Source organism: Mus caroli, chromosome 1 (assembly GCF_900094665.2).
Source record: "Mus caroli chromosome 1, CAROLI_EIJ_v1.1, whole genome shotgun sequence".
NCBI classification, from domain to species: Eukaryota; Metazoa; Chordata; class Mammalia; order Rodentia; family Muridae; genus Mus; species Mus caroli.
This window is the reverse complement of record NC_034570.1, coordinates 171,479,390-171,497,550: the sequence shown is the minus strand read 5'-3', so window position 1 is coordinate 171,497,550 and position 18,161 is coordinate 171,479,390. Positions and strand designations below refer to the sequence as shown.

Here is an 18,161-nt window from a genome sequence, read left to right as displayed (position 1 = left end):
GAGGAGAACGAACGTCTGCAAGCCCCCCAGCTGATAACAGACTTGACTACAACACTTGAAAGACCTCTCTCAGCAGCAAGTAGACCCTCATCAAAGTGCCTTAAACACCTGACGCATAGATGGAGAACTCAGGCAAGGAAGTCCGAACCGTCTATCAATTCCTAGTGAGACAGAACATTCCAAAATGGGCCTCCTCGTGGCAACAGGTAAAGGAATTTTTAAAAGTTAACAATATAGCATTTCCCACCAATGTTGGGGAAACCCAGAAAGCTTCACACGCTGCAGGTGAGAATAAAAAGTCATCCTGCTATACAGAAAATATAATCTAAGAATTCAATACAATTAAACATATACCACAGATATGCTCACCTGTATACATGCATTTATACAAATAATAATTTAAAAGCAGATGAATCTCAGGTGACAAATGTGTAAGGAGTTAGAGGAACAGAAACTCTCATCTCCACAGTCCATGGTGCAGGATTTTCCACTAACAAATGCTAAAATTAATGGACTTGGGTTTTTATTTTCAGCAAAAAACCCCCATATTTGCATTTCTTTTACGACTTTTGGCAGGACTACCATAGCCAAGTCATGTAATTATCATTGCTAGTAACAAGATGTTCGACTTCACATGCTCTCGGCCAAAGGCAGTGAGAGGATTGTCTGACTGCTACAACATTCATGCCCCAAATGGAGCAAGTGCCTCACGCTCATCTCGTGACTACAGCAGAGAAGCCAAACTAATATATTCTACGGGATAACTGTCAGGACCCACATGGGACAAGCTAATAACTAGCAGGTGATCATCCTGAAGTGGCCTGCCTTAGATTATTATATAATCTGCGACAGGTGAGCCCTCAATAAGCAAGGCTGTGAGGGACTAATTTTAGGAAAGATTCCTGCTATTAATATGCGTTTCCTGTTATTATTAAACATATATATCAATCACTAAGTAGAAGCACACCCCCTTTGGAGCAGATCTCTGCAGATCCATGAAGATGTACTGTCTTGTAGTGATGCTATATAGACAAATAGATGACTTAAGTCTTAGTGATGATCCTATAAGAATTTCTAAAATTATATCTGTGATTGTTAAGCTCTTTTATAATGTGACTGCTATTAAGTCCTTTTCTGATAGTCAAAGCTGCAATGAGAACTCTGCCAGTCTCCCAAGTGTCACCAGTTAATTGCTCTTAAGATGGTAACCAGACCTTCTCCTACTCAGAGCACATTCCAAGGGGTTGTAAAACAATTAACCAAAGGTTATTAAAAGGGAACTAACAATTTATTATAGGTGCTAGAACAGAAGATAAAATATCAACTGGGTTTATATATACACAAAACTTCACTAATAACTTAGTTACGATTTTAAACCTTCAGTGAACCTGTGGAGCTGAGACAGGTGATGGATGTTTAGCTCGCTAATCACTCCTAATGGATATGCATGTAAACATTCTCTGTTGTAAACTTCTATCTCAATTTATGATTTGATTTTTTGTATGAACTTGTGATGAACTTTGTAACATGTGATCATGTGTTCTGAATGATGTTTAAGAGCGGAGGACAAAGAGAAGTGTCAGAACTGAGAGACTGGGGTGAGAGGAACGGAGGTGAGAGGAACTGAGCTGAGGAGAAGTTTTAGACAGAACATTTTTTAGATTAGAAGGAGAATGCAGAGTGGAGTAACTTAGAAATTATAGATAACATAAAATACTAAGAGAGCAATGTGCAGAATGCAGAGGGAAAGAGGAAAATAGATGTCACGGAGAGCCGAAGGGGCAGGCAGGCTTCTCCTTACCATGGGACAGAACAGGTCTCATGGTAAGGTCAAGGCAGGTTTAGTCTTATTAAAAGAAACAAAACTTTTTTTTTCTTACAAACATGGGTTTAATTCATTTAGTGTTAAAAGGGTAGAAGCCTTTTCTTTCTCTATGTAATAAAGATTGGAGCACATTTTTCATCCAGAATGAGTGAGTTCTTTCTGCACCAGTGCTTGGTCTTTTGCTCCATATGCGTATGTAAGTATGGATGTGTGTGTATGTAATTGTGAGAATGTATACGTGTGTGTGTGTGTGTGTGTGTGTGTATGTGTATAAGTATGTAATTGTGAGAATGCATGCAAGCCGGGCCCAACTGGGTTTGAATGAAAATGAGTAAATGAGCATGAATGAAGCTGAATATGAATTTGTGTGAGATTATGCATATAATAAAGTTTTTGCTTCTGCGAGTGTTATTCTCTTCTCCTGGTTCAGTAAAAGTTTATTGCTCCAAACCTCCCTCCTGCCTGACAAGGGAGAAGCCAGGCTTCTGGGCAAGAGAGAAAAAGGTTCTAGCAATGAATCCTTTACTTAATCTCCTGCTGTGTTAGGATGAGGTGCTAAGTGCCAGAGACTGCCATTTCTGGCCTCAGAGGATCACAGAAGGCAGGTCAGCTACAGCAGCACAGTAACTTAGACTTGGATAAGTAAACTTTTTATTATACAGCAGCCTTAAATTTCTCGTAAGACAAAGTCTTTCCCCAGAAACTCTTAAGACAAAGCCTTACCTTCCGCCTATGCTCTTCCCCCTCCGCTGCCTCAAGAACTGACAAGAAAGAAGAAATACCCCACACTGGGGCTGCCCCCCCCCCGCCCCCACAGATAACTAGTACATTTATTTTTAAAAATCCCTTAAGGTCACAAAAGTGAAGAAAAGGAGCTGTCATAGATGGAAAGACCCAAGGGTCCAGTGAACTGAGTGTGACATGTGAGTCTGGACTCCAGATCATGGAATAGAAAGCAGACAGGCAGGAAGCAGCTCCAAGAATCAATCGGTTCTGTTGATTCAATGGCCCCAGGATACGGTTGGGTGTGTGGTTTTGACGACCACAGCATGGGTAGTGAAAGCACGTGACAAGCATGTGCAAGTGATGTTCACAGAAGCCTTGAATTATTTTATAATGAAAATTTCAAAACAATCACATGACAAAATCATTTTATACTGAGAAAAAAAAAAGACATGAGAGCAATCACATGTTTTTAACCCAAGAAACTTAAATCTAAAAAGAAAAGAAAAAAAGAAAGAAAATCTAAGTGGCAAAAAAAAAAAATCTATGGAAAGAATGCCAGAGGACCTACGTCCTCATAATGAGTCTCTACCCAAAATTTAAAAAAGCATTAGTAGAGAATGATCCACGTCTATTATTTCTATAGATAAGCAGTTAAGTCCAGGTGAGAAATTCCTGGGGGGCAGGGACAGGGAACAAGTGCACCTTGCTAAAGCATGGAAGGCTGTGGAGCAGATCTACAGCAAATGAATTCAGCACACTGTCACAAGACAACTGAGCTGCTAAGGATCCTACTAGCTTAAATTTTTTTCTAAAACTTACTGTGGGGGATGAACACTGTCATATAATCTTAGATATTGATTTAAAAGAGATTGCATAGAAGGCACGAAGCCTTTCAGCTACTTACTGACATACTTTTCTATAGCTGCTATCATATTTTGGAATTGTGTCGAAAAGTCCAGTCTGTTGGGTTCCATAAAGAGGTTTGTTGGGAATTCAAAAAATCTAAGAGAAAACAATAAATAAGAGTACATTCAAGGGATCGCAGTACCCAACAGAACACAGATGCTTATAAAATGGTCCATACGTACTTATTATAGAAGCGTTCTTGATCAGACTCAAGCTGGAGTCCTGAGTCTATTCGAATTTATTGAAACAAAGACAAAGTAAAAATTTATTAACAGTTTAAAATGCAAGACAACAACTTAATCTATATCAGTATTTTCTAAATAACCTGAGAATCAATCGCTGAGCCTGGCTGGAAGGGGAATTCCAGCAGCGTACCCCAGACTCTGATAGGACATCTGGAGTAGAGTCCCAGACTGTTGTGACTTTTCCTTGCCTGTGGGCCTCACATACGCTAGGCACATATTCTACCACCAGGTGGCACTCCTGGGCTTTTAGCAGCCGTTCTAGGTGCCACTCATCCTGAAAATGAAAGCCCAGAAGGCCAGGGTGACACTGTAGGTGGTTCACAGTGAATGATATTACCTCTTGCATGTACCACAAGGTGGTTTGTGGTCTGTCATTGCTCCCCTTAGCGAGTCTGCTAACGTGGCATAACTAACAAACATGGCATAATCCTAAATTTCTTTCTTTACGACCAGCTGCCACCTGCTGCCCCCGGCCTCACCTGAAAGGATGCGTTTCAGGAGGGCGCCAAACTTGCTCGGCTGGTTGTACTGGCTGAGCATGGCTTCACTTAAAGTTCTTTTTCGGTTCTCCAGTTCCTCCTCATCACACAGCAGAGACTCTTCACGGTTCTCGGACTTCTGATTATTCCCTTCCAGGTCCTCTGGAGAGTCATTCATGGTGGGAATTCTCAGACAGAGGCTGACCTCAAATATTGGAGCATAGGTTTTCTTCAAATCCATTGCCACACGATGACTGTTAAAAGTCTAATGTAGCAAATATGTCCACAAGGCAAGAACAGAATATAACAGAACGATTAACTGGTGGTGATAGAGGTCGGGTAGTATTATAAACTGTAACCATATTTACATGCCAAAAAATGAAATGTGAAATTAGTATTAGTGGGCAATTTGGAAGGCATTATTGCAACTTTTTACAATGGGAGAAGGTGGCACATATATGCGCATGTGTGTGTGTGTGTGTGTGGCAAGAAATTGTTAACTGAATGTTTAACTCTGAAACTTGCTATTCATCTTGTATCAAAATTTATGTTAGTGGTTTTGAGGCGCACCTCACCTCTTTAACATCGGTTTCTAGTTTGGGTTGTGAGCTTTGAAAAGAAGGAACAGTTAAACTCGAAACAACAAGTTCATCATCGTCTGATTCCTTTCTAGAAAAGATCTTCCTGTCTCTAGAATGAGAAATGGGAGGGAAATTTATTTTTGAAATCATTTATTTTACTATTTAATATGAAAATATATAAAGAATTCATATAACAGTAAGAAAGAGAGAACGAGAGAAAGAGAGAAAGGAAGGAAGAAGGGAAGGAAGGAAGGAAGGAAAAGAGAGAGAGAGGAAGGAAAGAAGAAAGAGAACAAACAAAGTAAGTTAAAAAATGGAGGAAGGGCTGAGATGAGGCTCAGTCAGCAGTGTTCAGCTTGTAAGTGTGAAGACCTGCGTTTGAGCCATCAGAACGCACATAGCAGCCAGGCATGGCTACAGCATATCTGCACTCTCAATGATGACACAAATAGGAGGGTGAAACAGACCCCTGGATGCTCGCAGGCCAGCTAACCTGGCCTACATGCTCAGATTTCTGGCCAGTAAAAGACCTTGTTACACATAAAAAGGTGCAAGGTACCTGAGGACAATTATCCAAGGTTGTCCTCTGACCTCTGACCATGGACCCTGACACACATCCACATCCACACCCAAACACACGCACACAAATAGGGAATGAAAACAATTTGACTGGCCCTTTCTCCAAAGGCATACAGGTGGATGATAAGTATAAGAAAAGATGCTTAAGGGCTGGAGAGATGGCTCAGCAATTAAGAGCATTGGTTGCTCTTCCAGATGTCCTGAGTTCAATTCCCAGCAACCACATGGTGGTTTACAACCATCTATAATGGGATCCAATGGCCTCTTCCAGTGTGTCTGAAGATGGCTAAAGTGTACTGAGATAAATAAAATAAATCTTAAAAAAAAAAGAAAAGAAAAGATGCTTAAAATCACTGACAATTAGGAAACCCAATCAAAATCACAAGAGATTACCTTGTGCTCACTGGCCTGGATTTGTGTTGGTAAGGATATTAGAATCCAATACGCCCTTGCTACAGTCTAAACAGATATAGACATTGTTGTGGGAAACTGTAGAGAAGTTCCTCCAAATGTTAAATGTCAAATTCTATGATCCTGAAATTCTACGTATATACCTCAAAGATCGGAAATGAGCTACCCAAGCAGTAGCTCCAATCTGGTGAGCACAGTTATGCTCTAACCATAGTCCACAGGGGAGAAACCCAACAGATCAATGGAGAACTACAAAGTACTGCCAACAGACCACACAAAGGAATGGAAATTTGGATACACGCTTCAACATGGATGATGATATCCTAACATAGATACACCAGACAGAGAGAGAGAGAGAGCGAGAGAGAGAGAGCAATAGTTATGATTCCAGATGTGCAAGGTGCCTAGAATGGATAAACTCTTAGAAAGGTTGCCATGGCTGGAAGGGGAGGGTAGCGTGGAGGCTTTGCTAGTGCACACGAAGCCTTACTGCCTGGGAAAAGGTTCTGCAAGTGCATGGTGGTGGCGGTGCAACACCACGGATGCACGTAACGCCTCTGACCTCTTCTATGCTACACAGATTTCAACCTCACAAAAACAGATCTCACTTTAGCAGGAAGAGAAACAGAATGGATAGCCTCATGGCAGTAAGTCTGAACCAGGGCAAGACTGAGTATGTTCTAGGGAATGTCTGTCAACACAGAGCCTCGGATTTAACCCAGAGCTCATTCACCCTCGCATGTGCCCACGATAAGCTACACCCTCTGCCTCTGGAGGAAGTGACTTGAATCACTGCAGTCAGAAAGATGGAAAACTCATAAACAAGCCCAAAAGGTAATTCCAGCCCGTGGAGGTTGATGGGAAATAGAGACAAGAACACCCAGACACGTTTGATCCTATCTAAAGAAGCAACAAGTTAGAAAACTGGATAGGAAAACCGGACAAAGGAAAAAGATCAGAACTACTGACAAAATAAAATTAACATAAGTATAAACGTAATCTAAGGTATGAAATCAAGCATATGAAACAGCTTTATTTCTATCTCAAGAGACAGAAACTCTCTGGCTGGCTTAAAAATCAAAATCAAATGATGATTCTGAATTCCCTCAGAAAAACCTAACAGAAGAGTCGATTCCAACAGCCTCAGGACCTGCAGGAGATCACACGCCACCAACATATGCTCTCCCTAGAAAAGGCCAGTGGGAGTGGAAGTCCAGCAGAGCTGGAGATCTTAGAGACTAGCTCAGGACCTCACAATCACAATTTTTGGTGTATATTGGGAAACAGGAGAATTCAGGATGTGTTAAGAGATCTCAAATGTCTACAACAAATTATCTGTCACCGAAGAATACCATCAACCACAGAAACATCACAGAGGAGGAGACCTGTATTGTGTAGTCTGAGAATCAACGGGTAGGAATCAAAGTAAATGAAAATGAGACCACCACACATATATGCACACACTACACACACACACACACACATACCACACATACACCAAATACCACACATGCACATTACATCATACACACACACACAGCACACCACACACAGGCCACACCACACATACCACACACCCCACACACACCAAACACACTTCCCACCACCCCACATATCATAAACACATACACATATACCACACAACACCCACATACCCCACCTATCACAGACACACACACAAACACACCACACACACACATACCACCTACCCACCCCACATACCACGGACACACACACAGAGACAGACACACACACGTCATACCATACACAGGCCACACACACTCACACCACATACATACTCACCACACCACCCCCACACAAACACACACACACACACACAAACACACACACACACACAAACACACACACACACAAACACACACACAAACACACACACACACAAACACACACAAACACACACCCACACACACACAAACCCCCCCCCACAAACACACTCACACACAAACACACACACACACACACCCACACAAACACACACACACACACACACACACACACAATCTGAGACACATTAAAACCAGCCCTAAGAGGGAATTTTGTAGCTCCAAGTATCTACCTAGGAAAAAAAAGAGAGAGAGAGAGAGTCAGAGCCTGAGGACGGGTGGGGAGGAAGGCAGGAGGAGTCAGGCCAGAGGGACTGCAGAGAGCACGTCGAGAAGCTTCAGGAAGCCTCACTGCACAGAGCATAGTGTTCAAAGAGAGTGCATGGCTCTGACAGTGCATGCCTGCAACTGCAGCAGCAATGCAGGGCAATGATGCAGGGGGACCACGAGTTTGAGGCCAGGTTAGGGTACATAGTAAGTTCAAATTGAATCTTGTAGCACACAGAGGGACCTTTTCTCAAAGTAATTTTAAAATAAGGAATGAACAGAATAAACAGAAATAAATAGTATTGAATCCTAAACTAACAACTAATGGGGCCCCGTCAAGCAATGGTATTAGGAAAGTAAAACATTTCACGAGTTTCACACTTAATCATCTAGACTCTAGAAAAGTGAAAATATCCTCCATTAGTGAAATGAGTAGCTTTAAGTGCCTACACTAAAAACAATCAGAAAGCACAAACAAATGAGCTGTTAATGATGCAACTCGAAACTTTGGAAAAACAAGAACCAAACCCAAACTCAATACACAGAAATAAATGATAAGAATCAGAGACAAAAGGAACAGAAAGGAAGAAAACAACACAAAGAATCAACCAATGTAAGAGCTGATTCTTCGAGAGGATAAAGGAGATTGATAGACTCTCGGCCCAACTAACCGAAACAAAGAGGGGACAAGGCAAATTAACAGAATCAGAAATAAACATGGAAATATAACAACAGACGCCAATAAAATCTAAAATATTATAAGAGAAATCTTAAAAAAACAAACAAACCAAAAGCCCCGTACTACTCCATTAAACAAACAAAACAAAACAAACAAAGATAAAACCCTAAAAGCAATGGACAAATTTCTGAGTTTAGCCAAACCACCAAAATTAGATGAAGAGGAGGTAGGCAACTGGAAGAGATTCATAATGACGAGAGACTGAGACAGAAAAAGGCAAACTCCACTCCTTTTGCTGTGTTCTTGCAGTAGTCTATATATAATTTCCTCAATATATGAGCATAGTGACAATTAGCTACCTCATTTGATGGACCATAAACCCAGTAGTAGCAAATCTGGACCCCTCTGCCACCAGCCTGAGTTTTTCAGCTGCGTGTGAAGGGGCGGGATGTGGCTGCATACCAATCATTATTAAAGTATAACTGGCTTGTACTGAAGTGGCCATGTTTTCACAGTGTGAGACTCATTTCACACACAGTGAATGAAGTTTGCCATGGTCCTTGAGTGGAGGCCACATGTTGTTCTTCGTTGGTCAACGGTTCCTGCTATAAAGAATGACCTATGTGTACATGGGCTAGTCCTTAAACTGAGGCTTTGCAAGACTAAGCCATCTGTGCTTTGTGGATGCAGAAGCTAAAGATAATGGATAGCAGCTGTGTGGCCATAGCTTAAAATGAAGTAGAAGATTAAGTCCCTCATGGGACTGAGGTACACTTTTAAAGCTAACCTCTTGGTTGACCTGTATTTGGTACCTATATCTTTGCTGACTGGTTTTTGTTGTTGTTTTTGTTTTTGTTGTTGTTGTTTTACATCCATTCTGAATGTAAAAAAAAATTCCTAAAATAAAACAAACAAGAACAAATAAAATGGCCCATTTAAAAAATGACCTTGGGATCGGAAAAGAGAATTCTCAGAAGAAAGAAAGAAAAATAGCTAAGAAACATTTTTTTAAAGTGTTCATCGTCCCTAGCAGCCAGGAAAATAAATCAAAACAACTTTGAGATTTCATCTTCCCCCAGTCAGAACGGAAAAGATCGACAAAATGTCTGGCAACACATGCTGGAGGGGGTGTGGGGGAAGGGAACCCTCATTCACTCTTGATGGGATTGCAAATTGGTCCAGTTACTCTGAGGGCCCGTGTGGAAAATTCTCAGAAAGCTAAAAACAAACCCACCAGATCTATGACCCAGCTATACCATTCTTCTGCATCCGCCCCAAGGGTTCAACGTTTCCCTCCCCAGATGCTTGCTCTGTCATGGTCCCCGTTGCTCCAGCTAGGACACAGAAACAACCTAAATGTCCTTCAGCAAACGGGTAGTGAAAATGTAGTACATATACACTGTGGAATACTATTTAGCTGTGAGGAAAAAAATAAAACTGAAATTTTCAGGCAACTGGATGGACTAGAAAATATATTGAGTGAGGTAACTTAGGTCCAGAAACAAAAACAAGTCTTGCTTGTTCGGTCTCCTCTGCTGCGTCTAGCTCTGAGTCTTTAGATGGGAGCATACAGCCTAGAGTGAGTGCAGAAACCAGGAAAGCAAAGGGGACTCAGCGTGTGGGAGAGCAACGGAGAGGGCAGCCACAGGGCAGAAGTGATTGGGAAGGTGAAATGGGGAAGATGTGGGCATTAATTAGAGTGTGGGGAGATCAACACATTAGGAGGGGGAAGATAACAGTGAGGACGTCTGGAACAGCCATAAGGCATCATAGCAATCATCTCTCTACCTAGGATAATGCATGCGTCTACATATATGTATACATATGTAGTTTAAATGAAGATTTCCAACCTTTTCTTATAAAGCTCCCTCGAAGAGTCACAGACCTTGTGACAAAAACTCCAACATCAGGCACAAGAGACTCCCTTTTGAGTTGTGGGTCAGGGTTGTGTTCAAGAGACTCTTAAAACATAGACGGTTTGTTGCCCTTGGCTGCCTCCCACAGGCAGAAGCTAAAGGTAAGGCCCTACTGATGAAGGTAAATGAACTTTGGACTCAGGACCTAGAGGACCTGAGCTGGAACTGACCTGAAAGCCTCCTCTCTCAGGACTTTCTCTCATGGTACCCAGAGGGTACCAGGCAGACTCTCAAGAGAGGGAAACAATCTATAGCCCTAACCACCTGGGATGCCTAGGAACCACAGTAACCAGTGTGGCACACTAACCCTTCAAGTGTAGCAATAGCATACATACTGTGGTGGTAACCAGCAACTCACTAATTGAACCTAAAGCCTGCTCTACACGAACCCATGCTTAGTCCTGGAAATCTAGGCAGCTGTCCGGGGTTAGTGGAATCATGGATCTTGGAGGTCAATCCTCAACTCTGACTCTTCTCACGAATTCAATCCCTTACTGCATCCTAAATATTTCTCTTTATACTCAGAGATTCGTGCACTTCTCACTTGTCATCAAAGACAATTCCCTCGCAACTGAAAGAGACCATTATGGAAAACCCTAACCAATCAAGCTTCAGAGAACAAGAGAATATGCAGCGTCCAGTCCCAACAGATACATCAACAACACAATTCTAAGGCTCAGGGATTGTTGTGGACAAAAGGGTAGAAAGATCTTAAGAGCCAAAAGAACACAAAGCTTAGCTGTGAGACTGTGTCTCCTGGAAATGTCAGAGAGATGGGCCACGCCCATGAAGTCTCAGCTGCATGGCTACATAAACAAGACACATTAGCACAGAAGGAGGGAAGCTCTCAGGGTCTCAACCCTAGACAAAGAACTAAGGGCACCAGGGTACACTGAGTTAGAGATATGGCCTTCCCTGGGTCTTTCTGCAGTTGGTTGTCCAATACCAAGTGGTCAGCCAATACACACAGGGAACATTATATGAACTGAGCAGGTTGTATTTATGTAGTTTGTTACACATACACATACCCCCCCCAACAATTAAGGAAAAAGAGGTCAGGAGTTTGAAAGAGAGCAAGGGGTGCATCAGAGAGGCTGAAGGGAGGGAAGAGTAGGAGGAAATGATGTAATTACAATTTTTTAAAGTAAAAAAATTGCAAAAATATTTCCAATGGAGTCAATGCAATACCTATAAAAATCAGTTTATTTTTCTTTTCAGAAGTACATATGACATAGGGACTAATCCCTGTGTACTGTGTAAAAGTGTCACCTGTTGATAAAAATCTGATGGCCAATAAGCTGGGTCAGGAATAGAAGGTGGGACACCCTGTAGAGAGCTAGAGAGAGCAAGAAAGTGAGAGAGTGAGAGAGAGGAGAGGAGAGTAGAAGAGACAGATAAAGTGAGAAAGAGAGAGATAAAGTGAGAGAGAAAGGGGGGAGGGGAGGGAGGGAAAGAGGGAGGGAGATGAGGGCTCTGGGAACTAGCCAGGTAGGAGGATTCTCTACCCAAACTTGGAGGAAGTAAGGCTAGGCATTTATTAATAAATAGTAACCTCTGAGTCATTATTCAGGAACTGGGGCAAGGGTGGAAAAGCCAACGGTTACAACATGGCCGAAACAATGCTGGGGAAAAAGAGCAGTGTTGGAAGTCTGACAATTTCCCCATACAAAGTAGAGACATCAGAACAGTATAGTAGCCACATAAAGGCAGGCACACAGAATCATCAAGACAATAATGACACCTGCATAAAGGCAGGCATACAGAAAAACAAAGAGAAGGAACCCGAGACATAAGGCCACAGACTTACGGCCGGCTGGATTGTCAACTGCCGAGAGAATTCAATGAAGAAACAAACGTTTTCTTTTCAACAGTAATGATGGGACAACTGAATGATTGTATATGCAAATGACCTTGGACCCCTGCCATACTCTCTATAAAGCTAATTCGCAATGTAGCAAGGATTTGGCTCAAAAGCTACATTATTAAGTATTTCACCATACACTAGGCAGTCATTTCCGAGATATACAAAAACACAATCGAAGGGGACACAGAGTAGATTTCATAAAAATTAAAGTTCTCCCTCCTTCCTTCTTTCTCCTCCCTCCCTTCCTCCCTCCCCTCCCTTCCTTTCTCTTTCTCCTAGGGTCTCATTCCCTTTCTGGCTAGCCTGGAACTCACTCTGCAGCCTTGACCTGCTTTGGCTTCATGACCCTCCTGGTTAGCCTTTGGAGTACTGAATACAGGGATGCACCCGCCATACCCAAGTTAAGATGTAGAGCGCTTGTGCTGTAAAGAGCACCAGGAAGAAAGTGAAAGGAGGGGACCTGGAAGGCAGCATCCCCCGGAAGCACTGGGACTGGGTGCCACACATTCTCTTGTCAGACTAACTTTCCCATGGCTTATAGCCCAGTGTGAGGAGGCAGATAGCCTGGTTTCAAAAGTGAAAGGTAAATTTGAACAGACCTTTCCCTATGGAAACCAAATAAATGGCCAACAGGCACAAGAAAAAAAGTTCAGTGTCACTAGTTATTACTGAAATAGAAACCAATATTGTTTAACTACAGATAGATACAGATTCAATGATGATAGCTGCCAAGCACCAAGCATTTGTTCTGTGTTTATTCTTAACCTGGTAACAGAGGCATCCACTCTATACATTAGGAAATTAAAGAATATATTTAAACTTTGTAAGGCTAAGTCACACAACTAGCTGGAGACAAACATATTAGCCCCTGTCCACTGGACGCCGCACACAGTAAAAGTCGATTCACTAAGCTGCTCCTTATCATCCCTCTCAGACCAGAACAGCGCACACAAGCCCCACGTGCTTTAAAAATGCACTGCAGAACAATACGCTAAAATCACAAGGGTGAGAAAATGTAGGAATGTCTACATAGAAATAACAGAATAGTAAGGCATACCCATATGCCTTAATTAGTATACCCATACCGGGGGGGGGGGGGGGGGAGAAAGGAAGAAGAGGAAGAAGAAAAGGGAAAGGGAGGGACAGAGACACAGAAGATTGGTTTAGAAAAAAATAAAAACTTACACAATTATCACTAAGCAGTGTGCTCTTCAGTCCTATCACTGAGATATGTTGATTTGGTAATGTAGAGAAGTAAGATAGACTATCCTTTCTTTCATAGTCTTCACAATTTTATGAATTGATGTTTTCAGATATCTAGTTACAATCATGAAACTTGGCTAAATTTTGATAGTTTGAACATAATTTCAATTTATAGCCCTTGCTTCACAACTTAATCACCAGTAGATATTTGTTTTTAACAACATATCGGACACTTTGCAAGCGCTTTTTTCAGATGGAGGAAACATCCAGTAGATGCTTCTTGGAATTGATTCAAGTTCCAATAGAAACTGTGGCTTCTCCCAGAACTGTTCTCGAAACTCTTGGAAGACACAGTAAACCTGCACTGTCAGATTAACAAATGAAAATTTGAATTTTAGATCAGCACCAAATAAAATTTAAGATAGGTACTTGGGACATACTTATGTGCAAAGATTACTTGTTGCTTTTCTGAAATTCAAATTTCATTGAGCATTTTTCATTTTATACCGGAACAAAATCTGCTCAGGCAGAGCTTAATGGAAAAAAAAAAAGAAGCTTTCTTCACCTCATGGACATCTTAAAGGTATGATTGATAATAAGACCTGCAAAAACAAGTATGTATTATCTGCTACATGGAAGAACTTCAAAGTCTAACTTTAATTCTTAGATGTTTTCTCCAGAAACAGTGATATATTACGAGAATACAACATCCTATCATTTGTCAAAAATTGTCACTTACCTCATGAGACTTTCATTCTTTTTTTCCTTTGAAAATGGCATCCTAGCAGAACCAGTGAAGAGGTCCAGGAGTTGGGTGAGGGCAGAGTTCATGAGCTGGCGAATGAGTTCTTGAAACAGGTAGTCAATCAGCCTTAAAAACCTCATATTGGTTTCTAATAGGTTTCGATACTGAGGCAGCTTAAAATGTGTTGTGTTGATTTCAGATGGTTTTGACTCAAAGTATTCCTTAACATTTTTCTTTTCTGCAACCTATAATTCACAAGGCAGTTGGGAAACGCCCTCTGTTAACGCCCCGTGTCAGTGCAGCCGATCTGCAGTCTGTGGCATCCTAACTAGCCTGGATGGCACAGAAAAACTTAATGTTATCATCAACTTTCATCAATATTTTACTCTTGCTTCCACATCTGACAAGAAGAGCCCGTTACATGTTCAGAAGCCAATTGAGGGTTCAGAATCTCAGAAGCAGATTGGTTTAGAAGTCGGACAGGAATGCAAAGGCAAGCAAGTGGCTCCATGGGCGCACAGCGGGACCTTGTGTGGCACACAGTTCCTGGCAGACACACTTCACTGTGTTCATGAATTCCCTTTCTACAGTTCTTGGTGAGGTTTCACGTCATCAAGATGTTTCTCCTGAGCTCTTCATCTTATGAACACTAAGACCTTTGTAGCTTATCAAGTTCCCTTACTGTGACAGCTCAGGATAGATAGGTTACAGAGATATTTGTAATTCATGCACTCACAGATACACATCTACAAATACATATGTACATTTGTTTTATCTATCTATCTATCTATCTATCTATCTATCTATCTATCTATCTATAATATATACTGTATACTGCATCATGCCTGGAAAAGTTCATAACAAATATAATACCAGTTGGCTAGCTACTTAACCACCTTAGACTCAACTGCTGATTTCCAGTACTTGCTTTTTTTCAGGAATGCGATTTGGAATAATCACTCAGTGCACAGTGACAGGACAGATCTGATTGCAGACTTACCTTTAAGGCCGCCTTCTTTATCTCTACAATTGCTTTACTCCTGATCTCCTCGAGTTGTGCCACCGCCTGGGTGGCTTGCTGTAACTGCTCTTCACAAAACTTTTCCAGAACGTGTGTTCGGGAAGTGTCCACCTAGTTAGATGGCAGTAAATGTCACATGTTTGAAAATGAAAAATCCGTTACAAAGAGCAAGAGATAAGGCATACGATCACCTCTTCATGGCATGCAGAAGAGCAGAGCTCATAAATTCTTCTTTATACTTTTAATGCTTTACATACTATGGCTTCAGTGTTACTCAAATTTAAATCCTCATAGATAAATGTAACTAAATCTTTATGTATTTTTGAGTCAGGATCTCAACAATGCCTTCTTAGCTGGCCTAGAACTCACTCTGTAGACCAGGCTGGCCTCAGACTCACAGACACCTGCCGGCCTCTACCTCTCAAGTGACAGGATTAAAGCCAGGCACTACACCATGGTCACCATAACTAAATCTTAATAAAAGTGGAAAACTATGTGTCATTCAAAACTACAGTTTAAGCTTAAACAACTAATATTAACGTGGAGCAGAAGATTGTTATAGATCTTTTTTATTAGATATTTTCTTCATTTACATTTCAAATGCTATCCCCAAAACCCCCTATACACTCCCCCTGCCCTGCTCCCCAACCCACCCACTCTCGCTTCCTGGCCCTGGCATTCCCCTGTACTGGGGCATATGATCTTTGCAATACCAAGGGCCTCTAAATTATATTTTCTTAAAATTAAGAAAGTTAAGATATCACTATGAAACTTGGGATCACTCTAGTTCCAAAAATTACCTTTGCCTTTTAGATCTCAGTTATTTGTTAACTTAAAACCACGGACATGTTATACAGGATAAACCTGGGTTTGGAAGGTGGTTTGCTTCAACAAAGCCTGGGGAGCTAGGGTCGGAGTCACAGCACACACACACACACACACACACACACACACACACAAAGCCAGATTGGTGCTGCATATCCATAACCCTAGTGTTGGGGAAGCATGAGAAAGTCTGGCCCTAGAACTTGCCAGCCAGCCAGTCAAGCCAATTAGTGAATGCCAACTTCAGTGAAAGACACTGCCTCAAATACTAAGGGGAACAACAGAGGACAGGTGACATCTGTCTTTGGCCTCCACACACACACCCCCTCCCTGCCCTCATCCGGGATGACAAGGAATAACACAAACACACGCACGTTAGGAATTAAATAACTTCATGCATTATTAAGGATCCCTCAGGGAGAAATTTCCAGTAACTACACAGCCGATTTTGTTGGTAATAGAGGTGTGTAATCCGTTCGAGTACATGGTATAAATCACCCTTCTTTCAATGTTTTCTTATTTTACTACGGTGTGTTAATTCTCTTGCCACAGCATGCAAGACATGCAGGACTGTAACTTTAGTTCTTTCAAAAGTCAATGTACCAGCTGGTTTTGTGTGTCCCCGTGACCCAAGCTGGAGTTATCACAGAGAAAGGAGCTTCAGTTGAGGAAGTGCCTCCATGAGATCCAGCTGTAAGGCATTTTCCCAATTAGTGATCAAGGGTGGGAGGACCCACTGTGGATGGTGCCATCTTCTGAGCTGGTAGTCCTGGGTTCTATAAGAGAGCAGGCTGAGCAAGCCAGGGGAAGCAAGCCAGTAAGTAACATCCCTCCATGGCCTCTGCATCAGCTCCTGCCTCCTGACCTGCTTGAGTTCCAGTCTTGACTTCCTTGGTGATGAACAGCAATGTGGAAGTGTAAGCTGAATAAACCCTTTCCTCCCCAACTTGCTTCTTGGTCATGATGTTTTGTGCAGGAATACAAACCCTGACTAAGACAGTCTACTCCTAAATTTGAAACAATCTGAAGTCTCTGCCTTATTCTGTGAACATAGACAAACCATGATCTCTTTCAGTTCTTCCATTTGAAAATAAAATTTTGGAAGGTTCTTGGTGCTCAGAGGAAAGCTCATAGGATCTGATGTCTCCAGGAAACCCTAATGTCCTTTCTCTGTCATTGTGAGCACTGCTACCCAATGGCATCTTAGGCACAGACATACATGTTTCTTGGACTGCTTAGCTGTCCTGCTCATAATTCCCTCTTTCCTTCCTCCCTTCCTAGTCTTCTTTTCCTCCTCTCTTTTCTTTCTTTTTTTTTTTTTTATGTTTGAGATCATTTATTGTTAAACAGAGAAGTCACAAAACAAAAATGAAGTGGGACAGAAGTCAAAAGATAATTTTAAAACTTTTTTTTTTTGGTGTGTGTCAAATATTTTCTAAGTTTAAAAGGAGGAAAAGTGTCAAATGACAAGATGCTCGTTGTTTAAATGAAGTCTTTTCTAGGCACTGGAAAGGAAAACCGCCTGTCTCTAGACACCTACATCACCTCCAACAGCCAGAACTTAGGATATGGAGGGAAACTGCACGAGGAACACAGCCATTCTCACCTGCACACTCAGGAATGTCAGGTGGGTGAGTTTTACAAACCTCCTTCTCCACTTTGCCAACCATCAGGAATCTTCTCTGGGCTGGCGCCACCACCATCAGGGTGTTCCAGGATGCCACGCCCAGCTTCCAGGCCTGCAGCTTTCGAAGCAGGTTTGGAGAATTGAAGAAGATTCAAAACAGCTACACATAGCTGGCTCTAGTAAATAACCTAACGGCATAAAAACCTGCCTTTCCATCTACATCAGACATCCATGGTCATTTGCTTCGACTTACTGATATGCTTCCGCCTCCATCCACACCTAGAATGTTCTGCCTGAACTTAACATGATCCCTCTAAGACAAAAACAAGGAAAGAAAAAATTTTTTTCTTAAGGACACCTTTACAGCTCTGCTGCATACAGACAACATATTCTCCTGACATGCTGGCCATGACATCAT

At 41.8% G+C, this 18,161-nt stretch overlaps 1 protein-coding gene across 4 annotated transcripts in view; it reads right to left on the bottom strand.

Moving 5' to 3' along the window:
* Dnah14 (dynein axonemal heavy chain 14) overlaps nt 1–18,161 on the bottom strand; it is a 242,827-nt gene that overhangs the window by 193,970 nt on the left and 30,696 nt on the right. For all 4 annotated transcript variants that reach the window (XM_021185047.2, XM_029480568.1, XM_029480569.1 and 1 more), the window contains exons 10-15: nt 15,271–15,402; nt 14,265–14,515; nt 4,757–4,871; nt 4,182–4,446; nt 3,640–3,685; nt 3,456–3,553 (exon numbers count right to left, since the gene is read on the bottom strand). In XM_021185047.2, the coding sequence (XP_021040706.1) occupies nt 3,456–3,553; nt 3,640–3,685; nt 4,182–4,446; nt 4,757–4,871; nt 14,265–14,515; nt 15,271–15,402 (907 nt within the window). The remainder of the gene's footprint in view (nt 1–3,455; nt 3,554–3,639; nt 3,686–4,181; nt 4,447–4,756; nt 4,872–14,264; nt 14,516–15,270; nt 15,403–18,161) is intronic.